A 17488-nucleotide genomic window follows, 5' to 3' on the forward strand; every position below is an offset into this window, starting at 1 on the left:
CCACTAATTTGAAATGAACCCCCTAAAAGTTTCCAAGTAGAACAGGCTTCTCCACAGACCAGGTTGCAGTAGGGCTGCCACCTACCTTGCTCAGTGTTTGAATCATTTGTGAACTGAGACTAGGTTGAGCCGCGGCCAAGTGCTGGCAAATCCAAAGCATCCCCCAACCTCTGCTGTCTGTTTGGCTCCCATCAGAATGGCCCCTGCTGCTTTTTTTCCAAGAGCAATCCCTACGGGCACAGAGATGGGTTAGCCAGGATAACAGAAGTGGAAGCTCTTCAGCAGCAGAGACCACCTTTGACATCATCTCTGAGAGCTCAGGACTTAAGATCGGTCATGCATGACCCATGATGTGAATGAGTGAAATGAACAATGATTTAAGTGCAGAGCTGAAATGACGCTCCTGGATCCTCCAGCCCAGGGGGCTGTGGTGGAGACCAACAACCATGGACCGAAACCACAGCTCCCCACCTTGCATATGGGGCCCTAGTGATTTAACCTCTCTACACCTGTTTCCACATCTAGAAAACAGAGATAACAGCTTGCAGCCTTGTCGTTAGGATTTAATTAAATAATGTGTGGAAAGTGCCCAGCATGGGGCCTGACACATAAAAGGCCCTTAAAAAAATAGTAGCTCCTTCTTCCTTCCTCCTAAAAAGGATTTTTTATGTCTCAGAAAGTTGACAGAGTGCAGCAAATAAATCAGAAATGAGAAACACAGATCTCCAAAATCTTCCCCAGCTGCTGAAACTCACACCTTGACCCCTAGTCTGGGGTTCATTGGCCACGTTTCCAAGAGGATTCCACTTCCAACCGAAACACTCAACACATAGCCCAGTGGGTGTTTCCATAAAGAAAAGAAAATCGGATTTGGATTCTGGCCCTGGCTTTATCAGATTAACTGCCTGGGATGTAGTTCTTCCCCTGTAAGCTAGGACTGCATAGTCTGCAAACGCATCAGCTACTGTGAAGATAAAATAAGGGCTGGGGAGGGGAGGAAGATTTGAATCTGATGAATGTGAAAGTCTGCTCCAACTCCTCAGAGCAGCCACCTTGGTACTAAGCTGGAGTCTTCATTCACTGCTGGATGTTTCCCAGCTGATCAGTTGCTCAGAACCACCAAACCCAAACTCAGGCCCAGAATGCTCTCTCTAGACACTTACTCTAGCCCTGGTGATGAGAAATTACAGAGGCAGATTTTTCTTTTACTTCCACGTGATAAGCAGTTCTGAGGGCCTGACCTCATAAATGAAGTTACAATGAACACCAGCGACTCATTTTCCTGAATCATAACTGTAACGAAAATGTCCCAAGTTTTGGTCTGCTCACAATGCCATCTGACTCAGCAGTAAGTCCCTGTTGATGCCAAATGACTTCAAAGGCCTGGTCTCTGTTGAGTCCCATGTTTGATGCAAATTCTTCTGCCCCTGCCATGTGAATATATACAACTACACAACAATTCTTCTAGCGTTAAACTCATAGCCCCACAGCAAATGATTTTCTAATTTAGATGTTTTAATAGCTGTGTGGTATATCCATAGTCTTAAGGATAGAGGTTATGAGCAAGAAAATCCATTCAAGTGCTCTTAAGAGACTAAGAGTTATTAGAAAATCATTTTCTCCTTCTCTAAAGGTCGGTAAGTAAATTATAATAACAACACAAAACATATGTTGAATAATAGACTGCCATACTTGCCAACTTAAACACTCCAGGGATATGTTTATTCATTTCATATAATTTGGAAGCAGATCTTTTTTTATCCAAGTAAAGTTTTACTTTCCCCTAACGATGCTTCACAGCAAAATGCCAAACTAAAATGGGAAGATAAAGAAAATGCTGGTAATGTGCTACATCTTAATTTGACAGCCTCGTGACATCCTAGTGCAGAGGGAGAACACAGAATGCACTATGGGCATGTGGGCATACAGGAATTCCAATCATTCAGCAAAGATTTATTGAGGCTCCAACTGGAGCCAGGCTTCCGTTGGACTCTGGTACAAAACACCTAAGAGACCTGGCTTTCATTGAGCTTACAGTCTAATGCGGGACTCCATTAAATAAATTATATAGGTCAAAAAAACCACAACAGAGAAAAGAGGGGGCTACAAGAGGGCAGGGAAGCCTTCAGTAGAAGGATCATCTCAAGGAAAAAGATAAGAAGGAATCAGGAAAAAGAATTAGGTGGGGGAGGGCAGTATAGAAGAGAGAACCGCACATACAACGCCACAGAAGCAAGAGAGCACAAGCAGGTCCAGGATTTTAAAGACGACTGACATGATAAGCACTTTGGAAAGATCACGCAGAGGCATGACTGCTGGGAGAGAGAGTGATCGGGGAACTGTTGCCACGCAAGAGGATGGGATCCAAATAACACCAAGGAATGTGCAGTGAGCACTTTCTTGGTCCAAGCACTGAGATAAGTAAGCACTCTGTGAGCATTATCTTATTAAATCCTTACAACAATGCTGAGAGGGAGGAACCCCTACAGATAAGACAACTGCTGATATTTTCTGGGTTTCTTATTATCTCTTGTCCCCAATTTCCCCCAACAACTAAAATGTGTGTGTTTATTGCCTTGGCTGCTGCTGAAAACAGTGCTAGGCGTAGTAGATATTCAAGACATAGAGGATAGACAGGTGGCTGCACGAATAAACCAATAAAGGAATTTTGCCCAAGAGCACACAGAGTGAAGGACCCCACACCCGTTGCACTTACCACACTAAGCTGCAACTGTTAGTCCTTGCTGGTTCTTCTCAGTGTCCTGTGCCGGTCCCTCAGCTCACCAACCTCCAGACTGCCCTGGGCTCAGTCTGGGGTCTCCTGTCTTGTCTATCTACACCCATTTTGTTGCATCTGGTCCTGTGGTTTTTAAATACCATCAATTCACTGATGACTCTCAGATTTTTATCTCCATCACAGACTTTTCCTATAAAAGAACCATCTACTCAACAGCCTCAGGTGTCTTCCTAACACCTACCTCAAACTTACTTTGTCCTAAACCCTGCTCCTTTTACATAGTCTTCTCATCTCAGCTAACAGCAACTCTATTCTCCCAGTTGTTCAAGCCGGAGGCCAAAACCTTGGTATCATTCTTGACTTGTCCCTCTCACAACCTGTATCCGATCCATTAGCAACTCTTATTAACTCTTACCGTCAAAGTATACCCAGAATCCAACTTGTCACAGCCTCTCCTGCCGCCACCCCAGTCTAGCCGCCTTCATTTTGCCCAGATTATTGTAAAAGCTTCTCATTGGTCTCCCTGCTTCCCTCCTCACCTGTTCTCCTTTCAGCTGATCCTCAACTGGTTCCCACCGCCAAAGTGATCAAGTTACAGCTTACGTCAGATCTCCCCACTGCTCACACTCCTGCGCTAGCTACTATCTCAGGGTAGACATCCTCGCCATGGCCTGGGAGACCCTCCACAGAGCTGGCTACACGTCCTACTAAGCTCCCCTCGCTCAGTCTTCTCCAGCCACACCAGCCTCCATGCTGGTTCTGGAACAGACCAACCCGTCCCACTTTCCAGTCTTTGCACTTGCTGTACCCTTGCTTGGGGACTCTCTCCAGATACTTGCCTGACTCACTCCCTCCCTCACCTTTCAGGTCTGAACTCGAGTGTCACCTTCCAAACAAGCAGCTCCCTCTAGAACTGTAGCCCTCCTCCTCTCCTCACTTACATACCAACTAATCACTATAAATTTGACTGACTGACTTTTTTTCTGTCTCTCCCTAGCCCCCAACTGCAGGAGGGCAAGGACTTTGTTTTGCTCACTGCTATATCCCCAATACCTACAAAAATGCCAGGCAGTTCTCAACAAATATGTACTGAACGATAAAATGAATAAATGAATTCTCTTCTTTACAGGATCTTCTCCATGCCAGCCACACCAGGCATCAGAGACAAACTGAGGAAAAAGAAAATTTTGATAGAATTAAATTACAGATAGCTGACAAAGCATGGATAGAAGTTGATGGCTTTAATTTGAAGACTCTTTCACATTCGTTTTCTGATCAACAAAGGACAAGGAAGGAGTCTGAAACAATCTGAAAATGTTTTTCAAAAATATTTTAGAAATTTTATTTTTATAAAATGTTTTAAATTCGTGTATTAAAATGTATACCAACACACACCAAAAAATTATGTAAGCTGTATCATAAATACAAAACTAACAGTTTTCAAAACATACAAGACACATCCAATGTAAAAAAAAATCTTATATATACAAAATGCAATGTATTTCCAATACAAAAAAAATATGCTCAACCAAAAGTACAAAACAAAACCCTCCCCTTGACTGGCCACTTAAGCTGCTATGAAAGGCTTTTCTTCTTCCTTATGTTACCTGGTCTTTCTTCTCATTTTTCTTTTTAATTTATTTGTAAGATAAGAGCCAATCAAGGTGTTTTAAAAGCTGATGTTTGTTGTTATACTTTTACAGTCAAGTGACTTTTAATTCCAAAAGTTAATACTTTATACTCTGAGCTATAAATGAGTTCCTAAACATTGTATGCAAATCAAATTATGATTTGGGTACTCTAAGCAGAACATATCATTTACAGAAATTTCTTTTTATAAAATTAAGACTTTCATGTCACATTTGCTTATATCACAGTAAGCCCCTAAATTAATTCCTCAACCCACCATAAAACAAAAAAACAAAAAAACCTCCTTAACAATGTAAAATATTTTATTCACTCTCTGTATGGTTCCCTCAAATGCTAAATAGGAACATCTAATCTAAAATACATCTGGAGGGGTCTGTTCCCTCCCTACCTACCTACCCCACATCTACTAATATGCACCAACAATAGAAACTGGCTCAGTGTTTACCTACTGTTAATGCTAATACTCATCTGATTTAGTTGTTGTTGCAGCAACAAAAAATTTTGAATTTTGGTTGTTTTTTTTATGTAAGAACCACATCTATTGCTAATTTATCACCATTTCCCTTAACAATATATTTCAGGGAAAATGTTTAGATTTAAGCTACAATTAAAGTTCCTAATCAGGAAATCAAAAAAGCTAGTTACTGATGCTGATATGCTTTTTCCCTCCCTATCAAAACTATCTTTCCTGATTAAACTTGGAGGGAGGGAAGGAGAGAAGGAGGGTGAGAAGGGGAAGGAAAACAGACTGGCTGGAAGGTTAAAGGTGACATCTTGCAGTCACAATGACTCTTCCAGTACTGTGTAGAAAACCACAGAGAATTCTGTTGAAATTCACTAAGAGAAAAGCACTAGCAATGCCGTTCATCTAAAAGTAAATGGAATTAGAAGAAATTTTTTTTTTTTTTGCGGTACGCGGGCCTCTCACTGCTGTGGCCTCTCTCGTTGCGGAGCACAGGCTCCGGATGCACAGGCTCAGTGGCCATGGCTCACGGGCCCAGCCGCTCCGCGGCATGTAGGATCTTCCCAGACCGGGGCATGAACCCGTGTCCCCTGCATCGGCAGGCGGACTCTCAACCACTGTGCCACCAGGGAAGCCCAGAAAATTATTTTTTACTATTTTCTATATCTTGGAAAAATTCTGTTGTTAAAAATTATGATTAAAATTGGCTCCTCGCCAATTATTCAGATTTACTAACATTTAACTGTGGAGCAATTACTTTAAAAAAAGAGAGAAAAGTGAGGATTAAGAAAGGTTAAGTTCAGTCAAGTAGGAAGTCTGGTATGTAAAAAACCAGAGAAAGCAGGAGAGTGCCCAGTTCAGAGACTGACTGCTAGAGTCCAGGTCCAGCCCAGGGCTGCCATCAGCTAATGAGAAAAGGTAGACCAACAAAATCTACTCACTCCAACACACGTAACTTTTGCTTCACAGAGAGTACTTTTGAAAACTAAGACTCACTTATCAAGTGAATTAAAGGAAATTTTGCAAACTGTGCACGTAGACACAATATTTTTAAAGCAAGTTTAAGGGGTGCACATAAGTTCTGAGATTATATTTGTGAGAACTATACCCCCTTGGGGTAAATGTGGTTCAGAAATCAAGCCACTACTACCCTGAGGCACAGCCTGCATAATAATAATATTATTAAAATATATATTTCCTTCAAATTATTCTCATTAATTATGTCAACCAATTTGAATGCATCAAGGGAGAATTTTACCAGTGGTATAACAAGGTACATATTTACATTTTCATTTGTATCTTAAGGACAAACTGTTAAAAATGATGATGATGATGAAAAGTAAGATTAAAGGTGTGTTCATTTGGGAAAAGCTACATTAATAGTATTCATCCAACCACAAACACTTTCGTAATGAATGCAATACTGCAAAACAATTCACAGCTTTATAAAAAGTTGAAATACAGTTTCATTAGGATTTTTTTTCCAATTCAAAATTAAAAGAGTTCAACTTACATCGCTGCTTAACTATTTTACTCTAAAATCTTTAAAATATATAAAATACCAAGATTATCAACAGTCACATATGTTTTGAAGTCAGGGGACACATGTATTTTCTTAAGATTGGTTCCATTTGTGTAGAAGGTCTGTGAGGATTCCCCAGTGACAACATTCCACCACTGTTCAGAGAAAAATAAAATTCTTATTAGGTTGGCAATTATAGTGTGAGACAATCTGCAGTGCCAGCTGGATCCTTCACCCCATCACCTCCCCACTCCCAAACTAAAGCAAACACCAGGAAGGATGTCTAAGGTTTAATGCTGAATACAGTATTATCAACCCAGTTCACCATTCCTGATTAACCCTGGTGACTGCCTCACAGCTACCCTACACCTAAACCCACTGTAAGGCATGCTGGAGAAACATGCAGCCTACTCAGAGCTGCAGACAGAAGGCTACACAAAGCCCATTATGGCCATGGCTGGACTGAATTCTCCTGTCTGCATATCCTTCTCAGTGGAATGGAAAGAATGACCCTCTCTTCTCTAAAAATGCCCCTTTGCAGAAATGGACAGGAATTTTGGCAGATATCAAGACTACTGATAATACGGGCTGCAGGATAGAATGTTCTCTCTACTGAATCTTCCCTTTCACCAGGAGTGATTCAAGAGCCCATGACCAAGTTTTTTATTTAAATGTCTATACATTTATTTACTAAATAAATACTGAACATCTCAAATGTAGCAGGTGCTCTGGCCAAGTCCTTCCTTTCTCTTCCCAATTACTGAATTCACTAAGATTATAACAATATTTATATTCCTTTACTAAATGGAGATCATGAAGCTTACCTACATATCTCACAACTAAGATGAAGGCAAAAGAGACCACGTATATGAACACCTTTTGAAAAGGCCTCAGGTACATCAAGATTCTGAGTATTATGAATGCAATGATCACTTCTGTGTCCGTGGCAATGCCTAGCATTCCGCCTTGCTCGTGTGACTGGGTCAACTATTCATTAGTTATTAGTTATACTAATATTAGTTATTAGTAATGGTAACTGGTAAAAGTATACCTTGTGGACTTAAGTAAACCTCAATGAAGCAACATGTACTAACTTGAAATTTTCCAGGACTAACAATTTTGCTTTATAAAATAGCAGTGTAATCAAGACTGTAGAGGAGAGTCGCTAGAGGCAAATCGTAGAGGTAGTGAGGCCCTTAGAGATCACCTAGTCCAACTGCCTCACTTAACAAGTAAGGAAACCAGGGTTGAGAGAGAAGAAAGGCCTTGTCACTGTGGACAACACCACTAGCAGGTGGCAGAGATGGAAGAGTTATCCAGCTTCCAAACCAAGTGCACCCACTGCCTTTCCCTCTATTAAAACAGACCACTCGACTTGGAAACACTACCCCAGCCACTAATGTGAATATGGACTAAAAGACAATGATATTAAATAGGACTTATGCAGGGGACTTCTGGGCAGTGAAACTACTCCGTATAATACTACAATGGTGGACACGTGTCGTTATACATTTGTCAAAATTCACAGACTGTACAACACCAAGAGTGAACCCTAATAGAAATTATGGATTTTGGGTGATAATGACATGTCAATGAACATTCATCAGCTGTAACAAATGTACCCTCTGGTGGGGGATGTTGACAGTGGGGGAAGCTTGCACGTGGGGAAGGGGTGGGTATATGGGAACTCTGTACTTTCCATTCAGTTTTGCTGAGAAACTAAATCTGCTTTAAGGAATAAAGTAAATTTAAAAAAAATAGCAGGGATATTTTTGGAAGGAGGGATAAATTGGGAATTTGGGATTAACAGATACAAACTACTATATATAAAATAGATAAACAACAAGGACCTATTGTATAGCCCAGGGAACTATATTCAACATCTTGTAATAACCTATAATGGAAAAGAATCTGAAAAAGAATATATATATATAATATTATAATATATATATTATATTGTAATATATATTTTATATATATATATATATATATATATGAGTCACTTTGCTGTACAACTGAAACACTGTAAATCAACTATACTTCAATTTTTAAAAGATAGCTAACATTTACTCAGGGTACACTATGTGCCACCATGTATAATTATTTTACTTGTATTAACTCCTTTAACCCTCCCAACCCTATGAGGTAGGTGTTATTATTACACCCATTTTACAGATGAGAAAGTAGAGACTAAATCACCTTGTGCAAGATCACAAAGCTACTGAGTGGCAGATCCAGGCTTTGAATTCAGGTAGTCTGCCCCAAGTCTCACACTCCTGACCTTTATATTCTGTGGCCTCTATGTAATGGAAAACCTGAACTTATCATCATGTATTTCATATTTCAAATCAGCCTTTCTCCTCATGAGTATGAATTAATGTGGATTTCTTGTCATTCTAACAGTATGTACTCTGTGGCATAACACAAGTAAATTACATTTTTTTTTACTTATAAATAGGAATAATTTTGAAAGTTAAGAGCTTTTTAGCTACTGGATACCTACTTTATCTTACTGACATTCAATTCATACAGCTTGGATTATAAAGTAAACAGACTCAAAAGGCCTATTTTCTTGGACATTACAGCAGCTGTTCCTTTTTACTTTTAATTTGCTCTGTGCTCTTAGATAGTCTCATGAACATGCTGGGTAGATGCAGGCTGGGCTATATCACAACCAGTTTAACCATGCTAGTAATCAAACCAAAAGGAAGAACAGCCTGATTGCCACTGAAATATACAGACTGAATATATAGGCTATAGGCTCTTTCACCCTGAAGACATAACTTCAACATCAATTCTGCTGTTTATTTCAAGGTTCTCCAGGAACTCTGGAAATCTAGTCACTGATCTCTATCATATCTTGTAAGCCAGACTCACAATTATGTGATACCCTTCTATGGTGCCCAGAGCATCAAAAGACATGGTCTCTAGAAGCTCAGTGTCAAAGCTGAGCAGTTAAGTTTTTCAGCAGTTAATACGGCTGAAGACTCCCAGCTTCCAACACAAAGACAGCAATGTCGCTCCTCTAAGAATCATCCTCAGAACAGACTAAGAGTGCAGTTTATCTCTACACTAAAGGAGGACAAGTGGTGATAGTCTCACAATCCCCTAATAACTAAATAAAGGTGTACCTTTATTTAGGTACAGGTTAATGCAACATCTTGTAAGCAGCATTGTACTTTCAATGTAAACTTGTAAAGGAATCATAACATACATCCTCTCATAGAGCTAAAAACTGCCCTCTGATTTATCTTTTTTATAAGCTAGATTTTTACATTAAATAAAATTGCATCTACATAGGTCCCATATAACCAAAAACTTCAATTCAGTCATTCAAATATTTTTGAACATCTATACTATATGAGACAATTAATCAGAATCATCTCCTACAGTTGAATGTTTTCAGTAAGAAAAAACAGTATCGTTAAGATCTAATTCATTAGGGTCTAATTCATAAGGGATCTATTTTAAGTGATCAGTACAATACACAGTATCATCTTCAACCCCTTTTACAAGTAAATCACTACTCAAGACTCAGCTCAAGCATTCCCCTCCAATGGAAGCCTCTGCTAACTCCCAAAGGTAGAACTGTCCTCTCCTTTGTGCCTCTACTATCCTTATGCAAATGTGTCCCAGAACCCCTCTTACACTTAGAGACTTTATTTATTTACTGTCTGCTTCCTCCAAAGACTGTCAACCACCTGGGCAAGAACCAAGTCTTAAACATTGTGCCATGTAGCAGTGCCAGCACACAGTGGGCACTTAATACATTCTTAGTGAGTGGATGGATAAAAAGATTGCAAGCACCAAAAAATGACCCTGAGGCACCACAACACGCTCAACTGTGGCCTCAGTATTTGCTAATAATAAGTTTGTATAAGGCAATCTACTAAGTAATTGTAGGAAATTCACAACCTCTGTGAACATCAGTTTCCTCACCTACAAACCAAGAATGATAAAATTTAAGCCTCGCAAAGCTGGCTAATAAGATGATGTAAGTAAAGCATTTTGTAAACTATAAAGCAACATGCTGCCGCTGCTATTTTTATTATTATTACTACCACGACTACCACTACCATTACCATTAATACTTAAGAAAGGAAATTTCACAAATAAATTTTTTTAAAGACTCAACCAACACAGCTCACAATTAGTGAAGTAGAAAATAAAATTAAGTTAAACACCCCACTTTCTAGTCATTCTGATCGCCTAAGACTTTGTTTGGGGCAGGATGAGAGCTCTGGACTCAGAACATCCCTAACACTGTCATCAAAACTTCCAAGAGATCTGAAGAATGCAGCCTTGCAGATCTCAGTTTCGTCACTCAGAACGGGATAACAGTAATCACCCTTCCTCTCTGATGGGTTGTACGAGGCCCAACTGAGACACAGGAAGTGAAAATAATTTGGAAAGTAGGATACAGGCTGTTCTTTTCTTTCAGTCTTTGAGAAACCCTTACCTTAAGATATCCTCCAGCAGAAACAAGCATTTTGCTATCTGGAGAAAAGCAAAGGTCAGTCACCCAGCCTCCGTGAGTAGCAGCTCCTTCTTCTACTGAAATCGGAGCAAACAAATGAAGAAGCTCACCATTTGAGACATTCCATATCTATAAAAACAATACACAGTTCATTAACAGGGTTACTCAGAAGTTTTATATATCTATCTATCTCATTTGGAACATATTTGGAAATCTTTCTTAAAAATATAATTACAATTCAGTGATACCTTAGGAATTTTTTTAGATTACATTCCTGTGCAAATTTTTTAAAATTACTAATTATAATTAAAATGCATTACTTACAATATTTATCATTAACTATACTCCAAAAAATATAACTAAATGACTTAGAGTGACTGATTAGAATACTGTGACTCTTTCACTGAATAAAAGGAGTATAGGGCTTCCCTGGTGGCTCACTGGTTAAGAATCCGCCTGCCAATGCAAGGGACAGGGGTTTGAGCCCTGGTCTGGGAAGATCCCACATACAGTGGAGCAACTAAGCCCGTGCACCACAACTACTGAACCTGTGCTCTAGAGCCTGCAAGCCACAACTACTGAGCCTGCGCTCTAGAGCCCGTGAGCCACAACTACTGAGCCTGCACTCTAGAGCCTGCAAGCCACAATTACTGAGCCTGCGTGCTGCAACTACTGAAGCCCACGCACCTAGAGCCCGTGCCCTGCAATGAGAGGCCGCCGCAATGAGAAGCCTGCACACCTCAATGAAGATTAGCCCCCGCTCGCCGCAACTAGAGAGAGCCCGTGTGCAGCAACAAAGACCCGACGCAACCAAAAATTTTAAAAATTCAAAAAAAAAAAAAGAGTATGATGGGAGAAGCAAGGAATAAACAAAAAAGGCCTAACAAACTACCTCAAAAGAACAAAGAATTCTAGTTCAGGATCTACCACTAAGAATATTGACAGACACTATTCAAACACCTGAAGTATATATATTTTAAACAGTTAAGTCCCAGTAAGGTTTTATATATATATATATATATGTATGTATTTTTTTATATTTTATATGTATAAAATAAACAAGCAAGCAAGCATATACACATACATTCACTAAGATTAGTTTACTAAGCTCTTAAAAACAACCCAATTATTTATAGATATTAATATTTTCATTTATTTCCAGTGATACTTAATATATGAGCAGTACTCTAATTTTTCAAAGAAATTATACATCAGAATAAGAAAAACAGAGGCATAAATAGCAAAAGAAAATAATCAAAATCATCATTTGTAAATGTCCCCTGGGAAATCCAAGAGAATCAAATGGAAAAACTGATTATAAAGAATTCAGTAAGACAGCTAGATAGAAGATATATATATAAAAAATTAATAGCTTTCCTATATTTTGAAAAATCAAGAAAAACAGAAAATTTTTTTAATGTACTAAAGAAAATTTATAAATAACCCTTATTTAAAGAGACAATTTTTACCTTTAGGGGTTTCTGGAAAATGAAACACTGCCTCATAACCAGTAAAAGAGCGCTTTCATCCACAGGTGAAAACTCAGAGCAAAATGAATGTTCCCAAAGCAGTCCTGCCCCTTCGGCTGGCATGGCATTTATGAGAATGGTATACAGAAGGTTGGTTACTTAGTCCTCAAGCAAGAGAATCTTAATTTTCCTGGAAAGCCTATCTGATAATGCCCCTATTCCTGCATAATGCATACTGTCTCATTCTTCTGCATTATATACCTACCTATTCCTTGAATTTTAATTCCTCCTTCGTAAAAAACGAACAAAATAACATACAAAAAACAAGACTCTCCTGATTATACCAGTTACCAAAGCAGCCACCCCCAATGCCCAAACTTTTTCCATCAACCGCCCAATCCTTCTAACACAACCAGAGGCAGACAATCCCACGAGGATGGCAATAGGCTCCACTCTAAATGCTGACTACCTAATGGATATAGTCCTAAAGAGACCTTTCAGTGCAGGAAACAGCAGAATTGCAATTCATTTATAATCTAGACAACAATTTACAAAAATTATTTTCCTCACATTCTGCCACTAAAAACAATCTTTGGTTCAGGTCCAAGAATTAAGATGAATCATTCTCAAGCTAACAGCACAGAATCAACTGCAAATAACTAGGGCATCTGCCTCCTCACGTACATGGGAAATGCTTCACTTTAACTCTAAAATGAATTCTTTTCTGCAGTGAAGTGCAGCTGTGAACACAACGTGCATAAGAAACAGAACAAAGAATGCCTCATCCAACCAGAACCCTGGGGCCTGTGCTTCCCTGTCACATTAACAAAGGCCCCAGATATGGTACAGAGGGCTAGCCAAAGCTATAAGGAGAGCAGTGCTTTCATGTCAGCAAACACCCTACCCTGATTTCTCCGTTGTCATCTCCAGTTGCCAACAGGCTACTGTCCACAGAGAAGGCAGAGCAGCGCACGCAGCCTTTGTGGCCTCTCAATTCATGAAGAGGGGAAAGGAGTTCAAAACTCCAAATCTGGAAAGCAATTCAGATTGTTTAGGAATAGTAAATACACTCGAAATAAGCATGTATAAACCCTGCCTCGAGTGCTAGTTAGCCATAAATTCAATCATATGAAGTTCTAACATTCAACAGTTCATAAACTTTCATGAGAGGCCCAAATGCCAACTAGCAACCTGGTTCATTTTTTAGAGTTTCCCTTTAATTACTCAAGTAAACTTAAGCTCAAGGATCAAAGTCACAGCTTCCTTAACTTTAGACTTAGAAGGAAGAATAGCAAAGCAGTCTATGGAGTACAGCAGACTTGAGTGGAGTCCTGGCTCCACTATTTACTAGCTCCTTGGCCTAGGACAACCCACATAAGCTTCTCTGGCTTCAGTTTCTTCATCTGTATGATGGAGACAATAGCACCTATAGAGTGAAAATTAAATGAGATAATAGAGACTGAAATTCCTAGCAAAGGGCCTAACGTACGGCAAGAGTACTTTAAAGGTTAGTCCCTATACCATCCTACTATCTTAGCAGCCAAAGGCTGTTCTTTTCCTTCCAATATTCTCCCTGGTGGTTCTGTCATCACCATTTAACAAGCTTAAACTGAAAATGTGTTCCAGGCACTGTGAGCAAAGAACTGGTGGTGCAAAGATAACTGGATTCAGTCCCTGTCCCTGAAAAGTTTCTAGTTTAATCATAAATGTTTGAGCCAACAGTGGTATGAAGTAAATTAACACGAGTAATATGTAATAGGAACACGGAGGGTGGAGCAGCTAATCCTGCCTGAGGGCCAGGAAAGGGTTCACTGAAGGACTGACCTTAAATCTAGGTCGAGAAGAATGAGTCATAATGCTTCCAGGTAAAAAAGGATACAAGGTTGTATCAAGTGAAAGTTAACAGTGCACACAAAAAGATGGAAGTAGTAGTCTGGCACAGAGGGAACAATGTAGCAGAAAGAGGTGGTGATGGGCTAAGGAGTTGAGCTTATAAACCATCAGGTCACAGAGGAGTTTCAACAGGGAACTTGGGCAGCAGTAGGGAAGATAAACCGGAAGTACAGACCAGTGGCAGGTCCACCAATAAAAAAGGAGAGCCTGGTCTTCAGGGTGGGGACAAGGAAGAGAACAAGGATCCAGGAGACACTGAGGAGTAATCAATAGAGCACAAAAGACAGGAGAGTCCCAGGCAACTCCAGGGTTCACAGTTTGGAAAGACGGGTAGATAATGATGCCATTAACAAAGATGGTGAAAAAAAGAAGAGAATGGAGAATGGAGTATTCAATGTCCCCAACCAGGGAGCATCATTTCACTGGAATGTGATTTTTAAAAGCATCGATTTACATCAATTACAAAAAAATTTACTGTGGGTGTACAATTAAATGTAAATCTCTTTCAATGCTTTTTATTGCCTAAAATATTCAGTAGACACTGCCTTTGATTACTAACAGACAAAAGTTATCAGTAAGGGAGAAATCAAAAATCCTCAATGTCATTCACTTAATCTATTTGACACAGACTAAATGTCAATGGGCATCCTCCAAAAATTCACAAAATGAGACAGACATGTGGACAGAAACTTATTATTCTGTTTTACACATTAGTTGGACTCATAATACATAACAAATACCAAGGTCTTATGCGTGCACCTTTCAACCGATTGGCCTACCTTTGCAGTCTTGTCAGCAGAGGTAGAAGAATACTTGGTTGCATCAGGAGAAATATCACAAGAAAGAACTGTATCCTGATGACAGACAAAGTCTTTTTCTATTCTTCCAGTAATAATATTCCATACCTTCAAGGAAAAACTCAGAAGTTGACAATTAAGAACATTTTGTCTTACTGAGCATACACAGCCAGAAGACATCCTATAAACCAAGAGCTTTAGCACATTGGTTGTTCTGACCTCTTTAAGTGCCTTTTAGTACAAATGCTCATAAACACACAGCAGATGGATGACTGCAGTAGACAGAAAACAGGCATTTCTATTTTAGAAATTTAAAAATTTAAGTATTTACATATCAGCCACCTGCTTTTGGCTGTCACAATATAATCAATGCGATCAATATTAGAATATTTTTTTTAAAAGAAATGTGTGCTTCAAATTACCTTCACTGTTCCATCAAACGACCAGGAAAGCAATCTTGAATTTTTCAAGAGTTTAAAGTCTTTCACAGTTTCCTGATGGGCTTGCAGAAAGACATATTCCTCTGATTGCCAATTCCATACCTGAATATCAGAGAAATAAGTCTGCTATAACCCTTTCCCCATAATATCCCATTAGAGAGGTGGAGGTGTATCACTCGCTTATCTAAAGTCTTTCATCCTCATGGCACTTCAGTAAAATAAAGAAGAAAACCAAGTAAGAATACGGTATTCCCATTTTACAGACAGAGAAGAGAAAAGCTGGGGTTAATTAACTTGACTATGGGCAAAATAAAATATTTTTCCTCCTAAATAAAGTCTGTTTTCTTCAGTTGCTTGGAGAGCAGTTAATTATACCAGAAGATAGAGAAAAGTCACAATATGTTCATGAGCTCACCATCTGATTAAATTTTCCAAAGAAAATTATCCCAATTACATATTCACAGATTTCTAAACTTCACAAGTTAGGCCAAGTGTCCAGATTCTGGCTCCAATGAAGCTACTGAATCCTACTGGCCCTATTGCCTGGGAAGGTCAGTTGACCAGAGCAGCTTCAAACCAGGTCGTGGAATTTCTGAGCTTCAGAGATCTTGCCTAGGCCCTGATGCAATCCTCAAAATGACAAAAGTGATATAGTACATTATGTTTCACATGGCACTCCAGGAAGAACTCCTCAGATACAAGAGAAAGAGAAGAGATTGCAATGTTGGAGACAATGCGTTCATAGTAGGCTTGAGAAATGAGCTGGAACTATGATTCACAAACTGAGAAGGGCACTTCAAACAAAGAGAATGAATGCTAGAGTTAAAGCACAGGAGCAGGAAAATGTGGAAAGATTACAGGTACCTGTTCATAGTTCAATCTGACTGGAACAGGATACATAGAAGGAACAGTAGGGAAAAAAGTTGAGAAAGATATTCAAAGAAACAGCCCAGAGAGCCTGAAGCTAGACTTCTGAGCTGTGGGCAATCAGGGAGTCTCCCACAGAATTTTCTTCTATTTTTTAATATTAGGAATAAAAAGATAATGAAAAAGCAGCCACCATCTCAGGTATGCACATTAGTAATATTCTGGGTCTCCTTTTTGACTGGTGAAGGTTAAACAGTAGAAATGCCTTTAAGGCTTTTCTTACTGGGCTTAGGCAAAATTGTAAAAGAAATTCACCTCTCTTACCCCCTTTCTTTACTCCTCTGTCCTCCACATTTAGCAGTCACCCTCCCAGCCCCACCGAGCCCTGGCTCTCAGATATCTCCATCTTTTCTGTCTGAGTGTTCATTCACAGAAGCAGGGTATCTTGTATGAGAGCAAGGGACCTTAGAAGAGGAGCTGGAAGTGAGAGTAGTTCTAAAGAGGATGAAATGGGAATTTCAGCACTTTAAGAGCGCAGTAAGATATGCTGAGGTAGGGGGAAGAAACAGAAGCTTTCTGGCTCCCCAAATCGTATCAGGAAAAATGGCATCCTGTGTGACTAAACATAGAATACCCTGGACCACTACCACTAGGAAACTTCTGGCTCCCTCCTCCTACTGTCTGGGCTTTACTGGACTAGAGGATCAGTGGCTGTTACTAACAGCTCTTCCAGGTTGGCTGGCACTGCCATTCCCAGCTGTGTCTGATTCAATGTTCACTCCTGACTGAGGTTCTTACTGCTACCCTCCACACATCAAGAAGTCAGAGAGCCTTCCTGAGCAGATATAACAAAGAATTTGACAATCACTGAGGGGAAATGAAGACTAGCCTTAGCAGCTTTTGTTGCAGATGCTTTCTGATAAGGCAATGATGACAAGGATACCTTTTTTGTTGACCTCAAACATACTGTGCTAGTTGAATCACCTTATATAATAGCTAAACTTCCACCAGCATTATCAGTCACATGTATAAAGGTTAAGTTTGGGTATGTCTCTACAATTAGCTATAATTTTTGCAATGTATGCACACTGGAATTTTTTCAGCTATATAAATTTAAATTTTAAAAAATGCTAAAGAATCTTTTTATACTTGTAAGAATCAATATATTCTCAT

The 17488-nt window shown here is 39.4% G+C and overlaps 1 protein-coding gene across 8 annotated transcripts in view; it reads right to left on the bottom strand.

Annotated features, from left to right (window-relative positions):
• APAF1 (apoptotic peptidase activating factor 1) overlaps positions 1-17488 on the bottom strand; it is a 106229-nt gene that overhangs the window by 10868 nt on the left and 77873 nt on the right. For 4 of the 8 annotated variants that reach the window (XR_012324237.1, XR_012324238.1, XR_012324239.1 and 1 more), the window contains 5 exons: positions 15431-15550; positions 14991-15116; positions 13223-13348; positions 10832-10978; positions 86-3906 (listed from right to left, as the gene is read on the bottom strand). Coding sequence is in view for 3 of the 8 variants with exons in the window: in XM_019918393.3 (XP_019773952.1) it covers positions 6381-6527; positions 10832-10978; positions 13223-13348; positions 14991-15116; positions 15431-15550 (666 nt within the window). In the remaining 5 variants the exon portion in view is untranslated. Of the gene's footprint in view, positions 1-85; positions 3907-4052; positions 6528-10831; positions 10979-13222; positions 13349-14990; positions 15117-15430; positions 15551-17488 lie in introns of those variants that run through there. The other 4 variants (XM_019918393.3, XM_073788312.1, XR_012324236.1 and 1 more) reach the window with 3 other exon arrangements.

Source organism: Tursiops truncatus, chromosome 11 (assembly GCF_011762595.2).
Source record: "Tursiops truncatus isolate mTurTru1 chromosome 11, mTurTru1.mat.Y, whole genome shotgun sequence".
Taxonomy (NCBI): domain Eukaryota; kingdom Metazoa; phylum Chordata; class Mammalia; order Artiodactyla; family Delphinidae; genus Tursiops; species Tursiops truncatus.